Source organism: Globicephala melas, chromosome 18, assembly GCF_963455315.2.
Source record: "Globicephala melas chromosome 18, mGloMel1.2, whole genome shotgun sequence".
Taxonomy (NCBI): Eukaryota; Metazoa; Chordata; class Mammalia; order Artiodactyla; family Delphinidae; genus Globicephala; species Globicephala melas.
Window position 1 is genome coordinate 64,620,856 of NC_083331.1, and position 13,404 is coordinate 64,634,259.

A 13,404-nucleotide genomic window follows, 5' to 3' on the forward strand; every position below is an offset into this window, starting at 1 on the left:
TTAATATAAACACCACCTATACCCATAGTCTGGGGGAAATAAGATGTTATGTTGTATCCTGTTTTTCATGGATTTTCATTCACTGCAAGACATTTTTGACATTGAAGAAAATGCACTTAACTGGTCCAGTATTTATGAGATTAAACTTGGGAAAGAACCATTACCAGAATAGGCTCCAGGATTACTAATGTATGAGGTGCAGTTTGCCATTGTTTGAATTCGTATTTTTTTAAACTTTTAGACCTTCCAAAATTGTAAAGTGCTGATAAGATTATATCTAAAAGAACCATACTTCCCGTAATATATATATATATGTATATATATATAGTTTTTTAAAGTTTCCCTTTAATGTACCAACCCATATGCAAAATGTACTTTGGTAAACTTGACTCAACCATAAAATCATTTTAACTTTTCCATTTAAACCACACTGGGAGAAATAGCTTCATTTTTTGAGAAACTTCCTTAACTAATCCTTAGGTGGGGTTTCTGGTAGGTGTCATGTGGCAGGGAAGGGGGACACTGATATTTTCCTGTCCTGACTTGACTCTACATCTTTCTCAGTGAATGCTAATTGGAAATAGCTCTCCCCATCACGTGGCTGTACATGTAAGATACGTAAGAAGTCATGAGGACTTCAAAGCTCTAATGTCTAAGAGGAGTGTCTGCTTCAGTAGCAGTTTGTTCAGGGAAAATGTTCTTTCTGTATCCACAGGTATAATTTAAAGAAGCCATCAAAAGTGTTCCTGGCAAAATGGATACTGAATTAGCAGAATCAGGATCGAACTTCAGTGCTGGACAGAGACAACTGGTGTGTCTTGCTAGGACTATTCTCAGGAAAAGTCAGATATTGATTATTGACAAAGCCACATCAAATGTGGACCCAAGGTATGGAGCTGAGGTCCATGAAACCTGGTATCCAAAATTTAAGTGTTGTAAATGGAAAACATTTAGTGATGCCGAGAAATGTTTCTATGTGTTCTCTTTGCCCGAAAGATGTCTCTTGTTAACATTAATTCCAGAAAACAAAAGAAGAAACCAAAGCATGTTATATGGTGTTAATGTTGTTACTAGGCATCCTATGAGAGCTAGATTCCTAAATCCAGCTCCTGATAGTTTCAAGCAATTTTGAGGGAAGACTATTTTCCATTGTTTTATGAAAAATAGTAAATTTCTAAGACTTTTTATACTTAGTTTTTTTAGGAAAAAGATTATGTCTTGAAATATTGATTTTAAAAACATTATATCATGATATTTTAAAGTCTTAAGTCCACTTTTCCTGTCTATACTGAACTAAATCAACTTTTCTGATTCCAGAACTGATGAGTTAATACAAAAATAGTCCATGAGAAATTTGTTCAGTGCACTGTGCTAACCATCACAAACAGATTGACCACCATTATTGACAGCGACAGGATAATGGTAAGACCTTCACCTGTGCAATTTCACTTGTTTCCATTTATGTTCAATTTTTCAACACATCCTTCCTTGTAAAACTTGATAGGAAGGAACCTCCAATAATTTAATTTTCTCTTAGTTTCTCCTCTCATTCCTGACAATAACTCAAGTACTTAACTATATACTTTCACAATGTGCTATTAAATACTATATCCAGTAATTTCATATTTTCATGTTAACACATTACTGACTGGGGGATTTTTGCAGAAATTAACACCTGTGGCTGGCGATTTGTTATGTAAGTGAATATTGAAATGTCTCTGGTCGATGATGTTCAGATAATAAAAGACATACGTCTCTGGTCCTTAATGAGTTAAAAGTTTATTAAATTGTCATTTTTTTAAGATGGCCAACCATGAAAATATTCCAAACCCAACTTATGGCTTCATATTTCAGAGAGGTAGAAGATGGTCATCTTGGCTGTGTCACAATTGTTTCAGCATTTTTGGATTCCCTTAATCAAAAAATTAGCCTTTCATGTAGACTGCCATGAGGTTGTTGGCTAAGGTTGCAGAATTTCTCAGCTGTTGCTGTCAGAGGGGAGTCCATGAGAAGAAAGGGCCTAGTGAGAAAAACAAAGTATTTCAACAGAAAGGATTTAATATAGGAAATTTGTTACACAGGAATTGGAGGGCTAGAAAAATGAAACACTGGGGTAATAATTTTAGGAAGCAGCTACTGTGTCCCAGGACAGATCTCCAGAACTAAGAACTCAGAAAAGAGGCTCTAAAGAGTCAGTGCTCAGACTTCCAAGGAGAGGTCACTGCCTAGTTGCTGGCCATATTTGTGAGGGAGCACAATGAGGCTAGTTCTCCATGTGCTAATAGAAGCTGGGAGCTGGAGTCAGGTCCCACTGCTGAGATGATGCTGCAGGAGCAGCAGAAACCAGGTAGACCATTAGCTCTGATTCCCACCTTCAGTCTCCCTCTAGTGCCCCCTACTGACAAAACCTAACAGAGGCTAGCTGGCCAAAGGTCTTCTGACATGAGATTTGCAGAGACCCAGCCTTTGCATCACAGATGAGAGTACAGAAACAAAAGTGGATCAGGGGCTGAGATACTGCATATAAACAACTAGTAAGTCTCACACAGTAAATCTGGACTCTGCACACAAAGCTTGGGCCTCTGGATATCTGTCTAGTATCTTCCTTCCAGGTTTGATTGGCTTTTTCTTCCTTAGTAATTTAATATTTCCTTCCTTCCTCCCTCTATTACTTTTCTCTCTCATTCATCTTCTTTCTTTGTTCTTTCCCTGCTGAGTTTCAATAAATGTTAGGGTGTGGCTTCATAAAATGATAAGGGAATCATCCCTTAAAGGAAAAAACCTTTGGCTGCATATAATCTCAAGGAATGCAGGGTATTTTAGGTTAACCTGTAGCCTGTGACAGTGAGCTGATTTCACTCATCTTATGGATGGTATAACTACTGTCAGGAGACACCACAGTATCCAGTGATGCTGATTAGTAATGAAACAGATAAAGAATGCCTGCATATAATGCATAGGAGGCAACAGATGAAGTTATTTAACCAGTGAATTTGATGGTCCATAAAAAAACAAGTAATAATCAGTAATACCCAAACTTCCTTATGTTTAATGATAATGGTACTATCTCTCTTGACTTCTTAGGACGTTTCTGGAATATCACCTCCCATCCTACTTCACATTCATTGTCAGATGGGATCATCAGTGGGGGCATTGAGTAGATAGCAGAGTGTCAGCACTGAAGCAGTGCCTTTAGCCTCACTCCCCCGAGCTGAACGTGCACAGGAGTGAGCTCTGGGGAGGCAGACGACAGGAGTGGGGCATCCCCAACCAAAGGGATGCTCTGGGCTCCAAGCAGTGTGTCTGGTCATCTGGAATAGGACATCACAGTAGGAAGCAGGCCTCTCCTGCAGACTTTCATGAGGGATCAGGTAACATTCCAAGATTGCAGGACAGTGACTCTTAAATTCCAGAAACGTTTAGCATCAGGCATCCTTAGTCCCTCATTTTGTGTGTTTTTTTTAAAAAAAATATGTATTTGGTTGCACCAGGTCTTCGTTGCGGCAGGAGGACTCCTTAGTTGTGGCTCGCTGACTCCTTAGTTGCAGCATGCAGAGCATGTGGGATCTAGTTCCCTGACCAGGGATCGAATCTGGGCCCCCTGCATTGGGAGCATGGAGTCTTAACCACTGCGTGCCATCAGGGAAGTCCCTCTCGTTTTGTGGTCTTGAACGAATGCTAATTGGAAAAGTAACATTTTAGTTCTACTTTTTACCATCACTTTGTTGTTCTTAGCTCTCAGCATTGCAGCATTGTATTTCTCAGACTATCCCCAAAAGTGTCCTCCTTCCACAATAAACAAATGATGCTGTGAAATCTACCTGTTTCAAGCCCCTTGCCAGGCTTTAGAGGCAGCAGCAGAAAGATGGCTTGATCTCTAGCTCAGTTAGGGGTCCATTCAAATAAATTCTTTTCTCCTAAATATACCCTGGAGTTTTATTTTTGGTTTTTGGTATTGCAGTCACCTTGCAATATATGGTCGGTTAGGGAAACAGTGAGGCAGGACAAAACTTGCCAGACGTGTCAGCTCTTCAGTCCTAAGTTTTATCCATCAGCACTTGATCCACAGGTGTGAACGTCCATAGATGTGAATCAATCAGCTTTGTTGCCGTTATCAAAATATGTCCATTTGTTTAATGCTTTACTTACCAGTATCTTCTGGTAAATTTCTATAGCCTCAAATTTTTCTCTCTTGGTCAGTGTTGGTTTTACAAAGCAGTTTACATCCTGGTCCCTCCCCACCTTTCTAGTTTTGTCCTTCTCAGCTCTCCCTCTTTCCTTTAGAGCTAAAACCACATTGATGGTCTTTCAGTTCTCCAAATGCAGTGTTCACTCTCTCTTACAGTTGTGCACTTTCTCGACTGTTGGTGGCTTAGACTAAGGTGCTAGCGGTGGAAATGGTGAGATGGTTGGATTTAGGGTGGATAACAAAGTGGAGCCAAGTGGACTGTGTGATGGATCGAACGTGGGATCTGAGGGAAGAGAGGAGTTGATACTGGTTTCTGGGTGTGGAGACTGACCATCTGGGTGAATGGGGAAGACAGAGGGAGAAGGGAAATGCAAGGGTTCTCTTTGGAGCCTGTCACCTTTGCGATGACCGATGTTTTTCATGGTGGACCTTGTCCTTCACTGTGGAGCTGCCCTTCCCACTCCTGTGTTGGGAGACGTTCGGTTTAGGGCTCCCTGGCCAAGATTTCATCAGTGATAACACGGGGAGGTCCCACCAGGAGTTGTAAACTTGGCCACTTGTTTATATCCTGGTCCTAGCTGGTTGCGGTCGCTGACTCCTTTGGTAGGAATGGCAGGATTAGACCTCAGAGGACCCAAGAGACATGCATCCCCTAGCTTCAGAGCTGGGGAATTGTCTTCTGTGCTCCATCCACCACAGGTGTAAACCCTGTATTTTGTTCTAGAGCTTATGATTATCAGTTGACTTTCAATTCAACAAAAACACCAATAAATAATCTTTCTCAAAACTGATTTTTTTTTAAACTGATTTTTGTGGCAGTTTTTTTTTCTTGCTTGCTTTAGAAATAAAGGCATACCTTTTTCTATTGCACTTCACAGATACTAATTTTTTTTTTTTTTTTTTTTTACATATTGAAGGTTTGTCACATCTCTGTAGAGCAAGTCTATCAGTGCCATTTTTCCAACAATATTGCTCACTCCGCGTCTTTGTCACATTTTGGTAATTCTCACAGTATTTCAAACTTTTTCACCATCACTGCATCTGTTATGGTGATCTGTGATCAGTGATCTTTGATGTTACTACTGTGACTTGCTAAAGACTCTGATGATGGTTAGTATTTTTTAGCAATAAATTATTTTTAAATTAAGGTCTGTACATTGTTTTTTTCCACACAATGCTACTGCACACTTGACAGGCTGCAGTATAGTGTAAATCAGGAAATTCATGTGACTCACTTTATTGCAATACTCACTTCATTCTGGTGTTCTGGAACTGAACCTGCAGTATCTCCTAGGGAAGCCTGTACCTCTTTCCTTTGTGGAAAGCAAGTAATTGTTCTGAAAGCTTTGTTTTTTTTTTTTAAGTAATGACAGATTCCAGAAACCCAATCCAGAATATCAAACCATACTCTCAGGGATTGGGCCTGTATTTTTTTTTTTTTAACATCTTTACTGGAGTATAATTGCTCTACAATGGTGTGTTAGTTTCTGCTTTATAACAAAGTGAATCAGCCATACATATACATATATCCCCATATCTCCTCCCTTTTGCGTCTCCCTACCTCCCACCCTCCCTATCCCACCCCTCTAGGTGGTCACAAAGCACCAAGCTGATCTCTGTGTGCTATGCAGCTGCTTCCCACTAGCTATTGATTTTCCATTTAGTAGTGTATATATGTCCATGCCACTCTCTCACTTTGTCCCAGCTTACCCCTCCCCCTCCCCGTGTCCTCAAGTCCATTCTCTAGTAGGTCTGCGTCTTTATTCCCGTCCCGCTCCTAGGTTCTTCATAACCCTTTTTTTTTTTTTTAAGATTCCATATATATGTGTTAGCATACAGTATTTGATTTTCTCTCTGACTTACTTCACTCTGCATGACAGACTCTAGGTCCATCCACCTCATTACAAATAACTCAATTTCGTTTCTTTTTATGGCTGAGTAATATTCCACTGTATATATGTACCACATCTTCTTTATCCATTCATCTGTCATTGGACATTTAGGTTGTTTCCATGTCCTGGCTATTGTAAATAGTGCTGCAGTGAGCATTGGGGTACATGTGTCCTTTTGAGTTATGATTTTCTCCGGGTATATGCCTAGCAGTGGGATTGCTGGGTCATATGGTAGTTCTATTTTTAGTTTTTTAAGGAACCTCCCTACTGTTCTCCACAGCGTCTGTATCAATCTACATTCCCACCAACAGTGCAAGAGGGTTCCCTTTGCTCCACACCCTCTCCAGCATTTATTATTCGTAGATTTTTTGATGATGCCCATTCTGACTGGTGTGAGGTGATACCTCATTGTAGTTTTGATTTGCATTTCTCTAATAATTAGTGATGTTGAGCATCCTTTAATTTGCCCCTTGGCCATCTGTATGTCTTTGGAGAGATGTCTATTTAGGTCTTCCACCCATTTTTTTATTGGGTTGTTTGTTTTTTTTGCTATTGAGCTCCATGAGCTGTTTGTGTATTCAGGAGATTAATCCTGTTGCTTCGTTTACATATATTTTCTCCCATTCTGAGGGTTGTCTTTTTGTCTTATGCTTTTTTGCTGTGAAAAAGCTTTTAAGTTTAATTAGGTCCCATTTGTTTTTGTTTTTTTAAAAATTTTATTTTTTTATTACTTCTGGGTACGCTGGGTCTTTCTTGCTGCAAGCAGGCTTTCTCTAGTTGCGGCGAGCGGGCTTCTCATTGCAGTGGCTTCTCTTGTTGTGGAGCACGGGTTCTAGGCATGCAGGCTCAGTAGCTGTGGCACGCGAGCTCTAGAGTGCAGGCTCAGTAATTGTGGCACACAGGCTTAGCTGCTCCGCGGCATGTGAGATCTTCCCAGGCCAGGGCTCGAACCCGTGTCCCCTGCATTGACAGGTGAATTCTTAACCACTGCGCCACCAGGGAAGCCCTATTTGTTTTTGTTTGTTTTTGTGGTACACAGGCCTCTTACTGTTGTGGCCTCTCCTGTTGCAGAGCACAGGCTCCGGACGCGCAGGCTCAGGGGTCATGGCTCACGGGCCCAGCTGCTCCGCGGCATGTGGGATCTTCCCAGACCGGGGCATGAACCCGTGTCCCCTGCATTGGCAGGCGAGCTCTCAACCACTGCGCCACCAGGGAAGCCTGCCCAATGGTTTTTATTTTCACTACTCTAGGAGGTGGGTCAAAAAAGATCTTGCTGTGCTTTATGTCAAAGAGTGTTTTTCATATGTTTTCCTCTAAGAGTTTTATACTGTCTGGTGTTACATTTAGGCCTTTAATCCATTTTGAGTTTATTTTTGTGTATGGTGTTAGGTAGTGTTCTAATTTCATTCTTTTACATGTAGCTGTCCAGTTTTCCCAGCACCACTTATTGAAGTGTCTTTTCTCCATTGTATATACTCTTGCCTCTTTTGTCATAAATTAGTTGACCATATGTGCATGGGTTTATATCTGGGCTTTTAATCCTGTACCATTGATCTATATTTGTTTTTGTGCAAATACCATGATGTCTTGATTATTGTAGCTTTGTAGTATAGTCTGAAGTCAGGGAGCCTGATTCTTCAGGGTAAAATTTTTTGTTCTAATTCTGTGAAGAATGCCACTGGTAATTTGATAGGGATTGCATTGAATCTGTAGATTGCTTTGGGTAGTATACTCATTTTCACAACACTGATTCTTCCAATCCAAGAACGTGGTATATTTCTCCATCTGTTTCTGTCATGTTTGATTTCTATCATCAGTGTTTTATAGGTTTCTCAGTACAGGTCTTTTGCCTCCTTAGGTAGTTCTCTTCCTAGGTATTTTATTCTTTTTGTTACGATGATGAATGGGATTGTTTCTTTAATTTCTCTTTCTGATCTTTCGTTGTTACTGTAAAGGAATGCAAGAGATTTCTGTGCATTAATTTTGTATCCTGCAACTTTACCAAATTCATTGATTAGTTCTAGTATCTTTCTGGTGACATCTTTAGGATTTTCTGTGTATAGTATCATGTCATCTGCAAACAATGACAGTTTTACTTCTTCTTTTCCAATTTGTTGCTTTTATTTCTTTTTCTTCTCTGATTGCCGTGGCTAGGACTTTCAAAACTATGTTGAATAATAGTGGTGAGAGTGGGCAACCTTGTCTTCTTCCTGATCTTAGAGGAAATGCTTTCAGTTTTTCACCATTGAGAATGATGTTTGCTGTGGGTTTGTCATATATGGCCTTTATTATGAAGTAGGTTCCCTCTATGCCCATTTTCTGGAGAGTTTTTATCATATAAATGGGTGTTGAATTTTGTCAAAAGCTTCTGCATTTGTCAAGATGATCATGTTTTTTATTCCTTAATTTGTTAATATGGTGTAGCACATTAATTGATTTGCATATATTAAAGAATCCTTACATTCCTGGAACAAATCCCACTTGATCATCATGTATGATCCTTTTAATGTGTTGTTGGATTCTGTTTGCTGGTATTTTGTTGAGGATTTTTGCATCTATGTTCATCAGGGATATTGGTCTGTAATTTCCTTTTTTCTGTGATATCTTCGTCTGGGTTTGGTATCAAGGTGATGGTGGCCTTGTAGAACGAATTTGGCGGTGTTCCTCCCTCTGCAATTTTTTGGAAGAGTTTGCGCAGGATAGGTGTTAGCTCTTTCTAAATGTTTGATAGAATTTGCCTGTGAAGCCGTCCGGTACTGGTACTGGACTTTTGTTTGTTGGAAGATTTTTAATTACAGTTTCATTGCTTGTGATAGGTCTCTTTATAGTTTCTAATTATTCCTGGTACAGTCTTGGAAAATTGTACCTTTGCAAGAATTTGTTCATTTCTTCTAGGTTGTCCATTATATTGGCATATAGTTGCTCACAGTAGTCTCTTATGATCCTTTGTATTTCTGAGGTGTCAGTTGCAATTTCTCCTTTTTCATTTCCAATTTTATTGATTTGCCCTCTCCCTTTGTTTCTTGATGAGTCTGGCTAAAGGTTTATCAGTTTTGTTTATCTTCTCAAAGAACCAGCTCTTAGTTTTAATTGATCTTTGCTATTGTTTCCTTCATTTCTTTTTCATTTATTTCCGCTCTGATCTTTATGGTTTCTTTCCTTCTACTGACTTTGCATTTTGTTTGTTCTTCTTTTTCTAGTTGCTTTACGTGTAAGGTTAGATTGTTTATTTCACATTTTTCTTGTTTCTTGAGGTGAGACTGAATTGCTATAAATTTCCCTCTTAGACCTGCTTTTGCTGCATCCCATAGGTTTTGGGTCACTGTGTTTTCACTGTCATTTGTTTCTATGTATTTTTTTTTCTCTTTGATTTCTTCAGTGATCTCTCGGTTTTTTAGTACCACACTGTTCAGCCTCCATGTATTTGTGTTTTTTTACAGGTTTTTTTTCCTGTAATTCATTTCTAATCTCATAGTGTTGTGGTCGCAAAAGATGCTTGATACAATTTCAATTTTCTTAAATTTTCTGAGGCTTGATTTGTGACCCAAGATATCATCTATCCTGGAAAATGTTCCATGTGCACTTGAGAAGAAAGTGTATGCTGCCACTTTTGGGTGGAATGTCCTATATCAATTAAATCTACTACCATTGTGTTACTGTTGATTTCCCCTTTTATAGTTGTTAGCATTTCCCTTATGTATCGAGGTGCTCCCATGTAGGGTGCATAAATATTTACAGTTGTTACATGTTCTTCTTTGATCCCTTGATCATTATGTAGTGTCCTTCCTTGTCTCTTGTACCATCTTTATTTTAAAGTCTATTTTATCTGATATGAGTGTTGCTACTCCAGCTTTCTTTTGCGTTCCATGTGCATGGAGTATTTTTTTCCATCCCCTCACTTTCAGTCTGTGTGTCCCCCTAGGGCTGAAGTGGGTCTCTCGTAGACAGCACATATAGGGGCCTTGTTTTTGTGTCCATTCAGCCAGTCTGTGTCTTTTGGTTGAGGCATTTAATCCATTTACATTTAAGGTAATTGTCAATATGTATGTTCCTATTGCGATTTTCATAATTATTTCAGTTTTTTGTTTTTTTTTCCTCTGTGTCTTTTTCTTCTCTTACGTTTCCCGCCTAGAGGAGTTCCTTTAGCATTTGTTGTAAAGCTGGTTTGGTGGTGCTGAATTCTCTTAGCTTTTGCTTGTCTGTAAAACTTTTGATTTCTTGGTCAAATCTGAATGAGATCCTTGCTGGGTAGAGTAATCTTGGTTGTAGGTTTTTCTCTTTCATCACTTTAAGTATATCCTGCCACTCCTTTCTGGCTTGCAGTGTTCCTACTGAAAAATAAGCTGATAACCTTATGGGGATTCTCTTGTATGTTATTTTTTGCTTTTCCCTTGCTGCTTTTAATATTTTTTCTTTGAATTTTATTTTTGTTTGTTTGATTAATATGCATCTGGGTGTGTTTCTCCTAGGGTTTATCTGTATGTGACTCTCTGAGATTCCTGGGTGGCTATTTCCTTTCCCGTGTTAGGGACGTTTTCGACTATAATCTCTTCGAATATTTTCTGAGACCCTCTCTTTTTCCTCTTCTTCTTCTGGGACCCCTATAATTCGAATGTTGGTGTGTTTAGTGTTGTCCCAGAGGTCTCTGAGATTGTCTTCAATTCTTTTCATTCTTTATTCTGCTCCTCAGCAGTTATTGCCACCATTCTGTCTTCCAGCTCACTTATTCATTTTTCTATCTCAGTTATTCTGCTATTGATTCCTTCTAGTATATTTTTTATTTCAGTTATTGTATTGTTCATCTCTGTTTGTTCTTTATTTCTTCTAGGTCTTTGTTAAACGTTTCTTGTATTTTCTCGATGTGTGCCTCCATTCTATTTCTGAGATTTTGGATCATCTTTACTATCATTACTCTGAATTTTTTTCAGGTAGGTTGCCTATTTCCTCTTCATTTATTTGGTCTTGTAGGTTTTTACCTTCATCTGCTCCTTCATCTGTAACATATTTTTTTGTCATCTTTTTTTCTTTGATGGGTGGGACTGTGTTCCTATCTTATTGGTTGTTTGGCCTGAGGCTTCCAGCACTGGAGTTTGTAGTCCAGTTGTTCAGGGGTTGCTCCCATCCCCAGAGTCTGGTAGGTGCCCTAGTTGTGGGGAGATGTGAACTCTGCATCCCCCTACTCCACTATCTTGACCACTTTTCTGCCCTTAGGAGACTTAATAAATGTTTCCAATTAAATGACATGGGATGGAATTAACTGCAATACTAGATATGGAAGAACAACCTGTGTCCTGTTTAGAGTTGCTGCATTATTCTCTTAAGATACAGTTACTCTACATGAAGAACTAAGTACCACCTAACATCAGAACTATCTTTATAGCTATGTCATTTGGGCCAACTGTTTCAGATTCTTTTTTTCCCTCTAAAACCATTATGCAAAGCCACTAATAAGTAGAAAGGCAGAGTTAAGACCCCCTTCCTCTCCCTTTTAATTTTCAACTAGGGATATATCAATGTGCACAAAAGGGCTGAACAGCAGACAGCTGAAGAGAGAAAGAAAAAGAAGCAAAGAAAGATAACTTGTGAAAACAGATTCAGATCCTCGGCAGTTCAGATTGGGCTGTTCCCAGGTACTGTGCGGGCTGTGAGCATTAGAATTTGAAGCTCAGTTTCTTACTTGCTTCTTTAGTGTTAGTTCAAGAAAAAATTGGATTTCTAGGGATTTCTTCTGTGCAGAGAAATTCTGCTAATGATGCTTATGTAGCAGCTCTTTTTGCCAGCCTTTCACTCTCAGAATAATAAACTACAATCAAAGCCAAGTTGAAGAAGCATCTTAACCTCTCAGACAAGGGATTCTGCTCCTCTTAGCAACTAACATAATCCAGGACCCTGTCGACTGAAAAAGAAAAAAAAAAAAAAGCACAACCTGGAAGCTGAGTGTTACGTTTTATGTGGTGGACATTGTGAGGACTTAGGGACAAAGCATCTCATAACACTGAGAAATGGTTCTGAAGAGGCAAGGGGATGAGCCAGTATATGTAAGAGTTTTTGCAACAAAAGACCAGGTAGTCAGAACATTAAAAGATTACTGTTAATCAAAGAAAACCAGACATCCCAAGTTAATGAATTTAGTGCTTTTCTATACATGGGAAGATGCAAAGTCTGGGCTCATTGAAATTCCTTTGATGTGCACCTCAGCTGTCTGAGGCCAGTATCCTGTGTTTTTCTCATCCTGAGTCTCCTCAGCGTGCACTGTTGGGGGTGGCCGCACACATTCTGGTTCTATCCTGAGTTCCCTCAGGGCTTATTGTCGGGGCAGCTGTAGTGTGGTGGCTTGATGGCTGCAACATCCTTTGTTCACTGATATGACAGGCAATTTTTTAGTTCACAACCCTAAAGAAATTCTGGAGGCATTTACTTTTTTCCCAAATACTAAGATTCTGTCAAACCAACTTAACAATTGCTGTCAGGTCACTGCCATCTGGTTTGTATGACATCAACCTGATTTTAGATAGAGTTTGATTTTCTTAAATCAAGAAATTTCCCAACTCTGTGTATCTGTATAAATAGCCGTTAAAGCTCAGAGTCTGAGAACTAAAAGCACTAACTAATGATAACCACCCCAAATGCCCTGGGCAGAATATAAAATGCCAGACTGCTGAGTGCTCTACTTGATGCACTGTGGTGACCTAAATGGGGGGGAATCCAAAAGGGAGGGGATATATTTATATGTACGGCTGATTCATTTTGCTGTGCAGCAGAAGCTAACACAACGTTGTAAAGCAACTGTACTCCAATAAAAATTAAAGAAATCATAGTCTAAAACTCATTTTTCTTCCCTTCCTATAACATTATAGTAATAAAAGGTCAGGTTAGGCCTTTATCTGCCTAGTAAAACAAGTTAATCAAACCATTAAAATACCAGCCAGGCCTGCCACCCAAACAGATTTTCTCTATTCTTCCCCTCCTGTTCCTTTACAAAATATTGTCTGAGTTATACTACTTTATTGTGAAACATTGTGTGCAATGGGTTTTTTTCCTGCTGATTAACAGGTTTTGGATTCAGGGAGACTAGAAGAATACGATAAGCCATATGATTTGCTGCAAGATAGAGACGGCCTGTTTTACAAGATGGTGCAACAACTGGGCAAGGACGAGGCTGCAGCCCTCATTGAAACAGTAGAACAGGTAAGCCTGCCACAGGGAGTTGTGATTAAAGTTTGTCTCCAGGATTTACTCTTCACACGATCTCTACCAGGTGTCTGATAAGCACTCTGTGCCCTTTTCAATTATAAGCCTCCAGAGACAAAGCTTCATGACTGG

General features: G+C 39.4%; 1 protein-coding gene across 1 annotated transcript in view; it reads left to right on the plus strand.

Moving 5' to 3' along the window:
- LOC115853301 (ATP-binding cassette sub-family C member 4-like) overlaps positions 1-13,404 on the plus strand; it is a 166,779-nt gene that overhangs the window by 135,949 nt on the left and 17,426 nt on the right. The window contains 4 exon segments of the mRNA XM_060287854.1: positions 716-888; positions 1,318-1,337; positions 1,340-1,422; positions 13,135-13,269. Coding sequence (XP_060143837.1) covers positions 716-888; positions 1,318-1,337; positions 1,340-1,422; positions 13,135-13,269 — 411 coding nt within the window.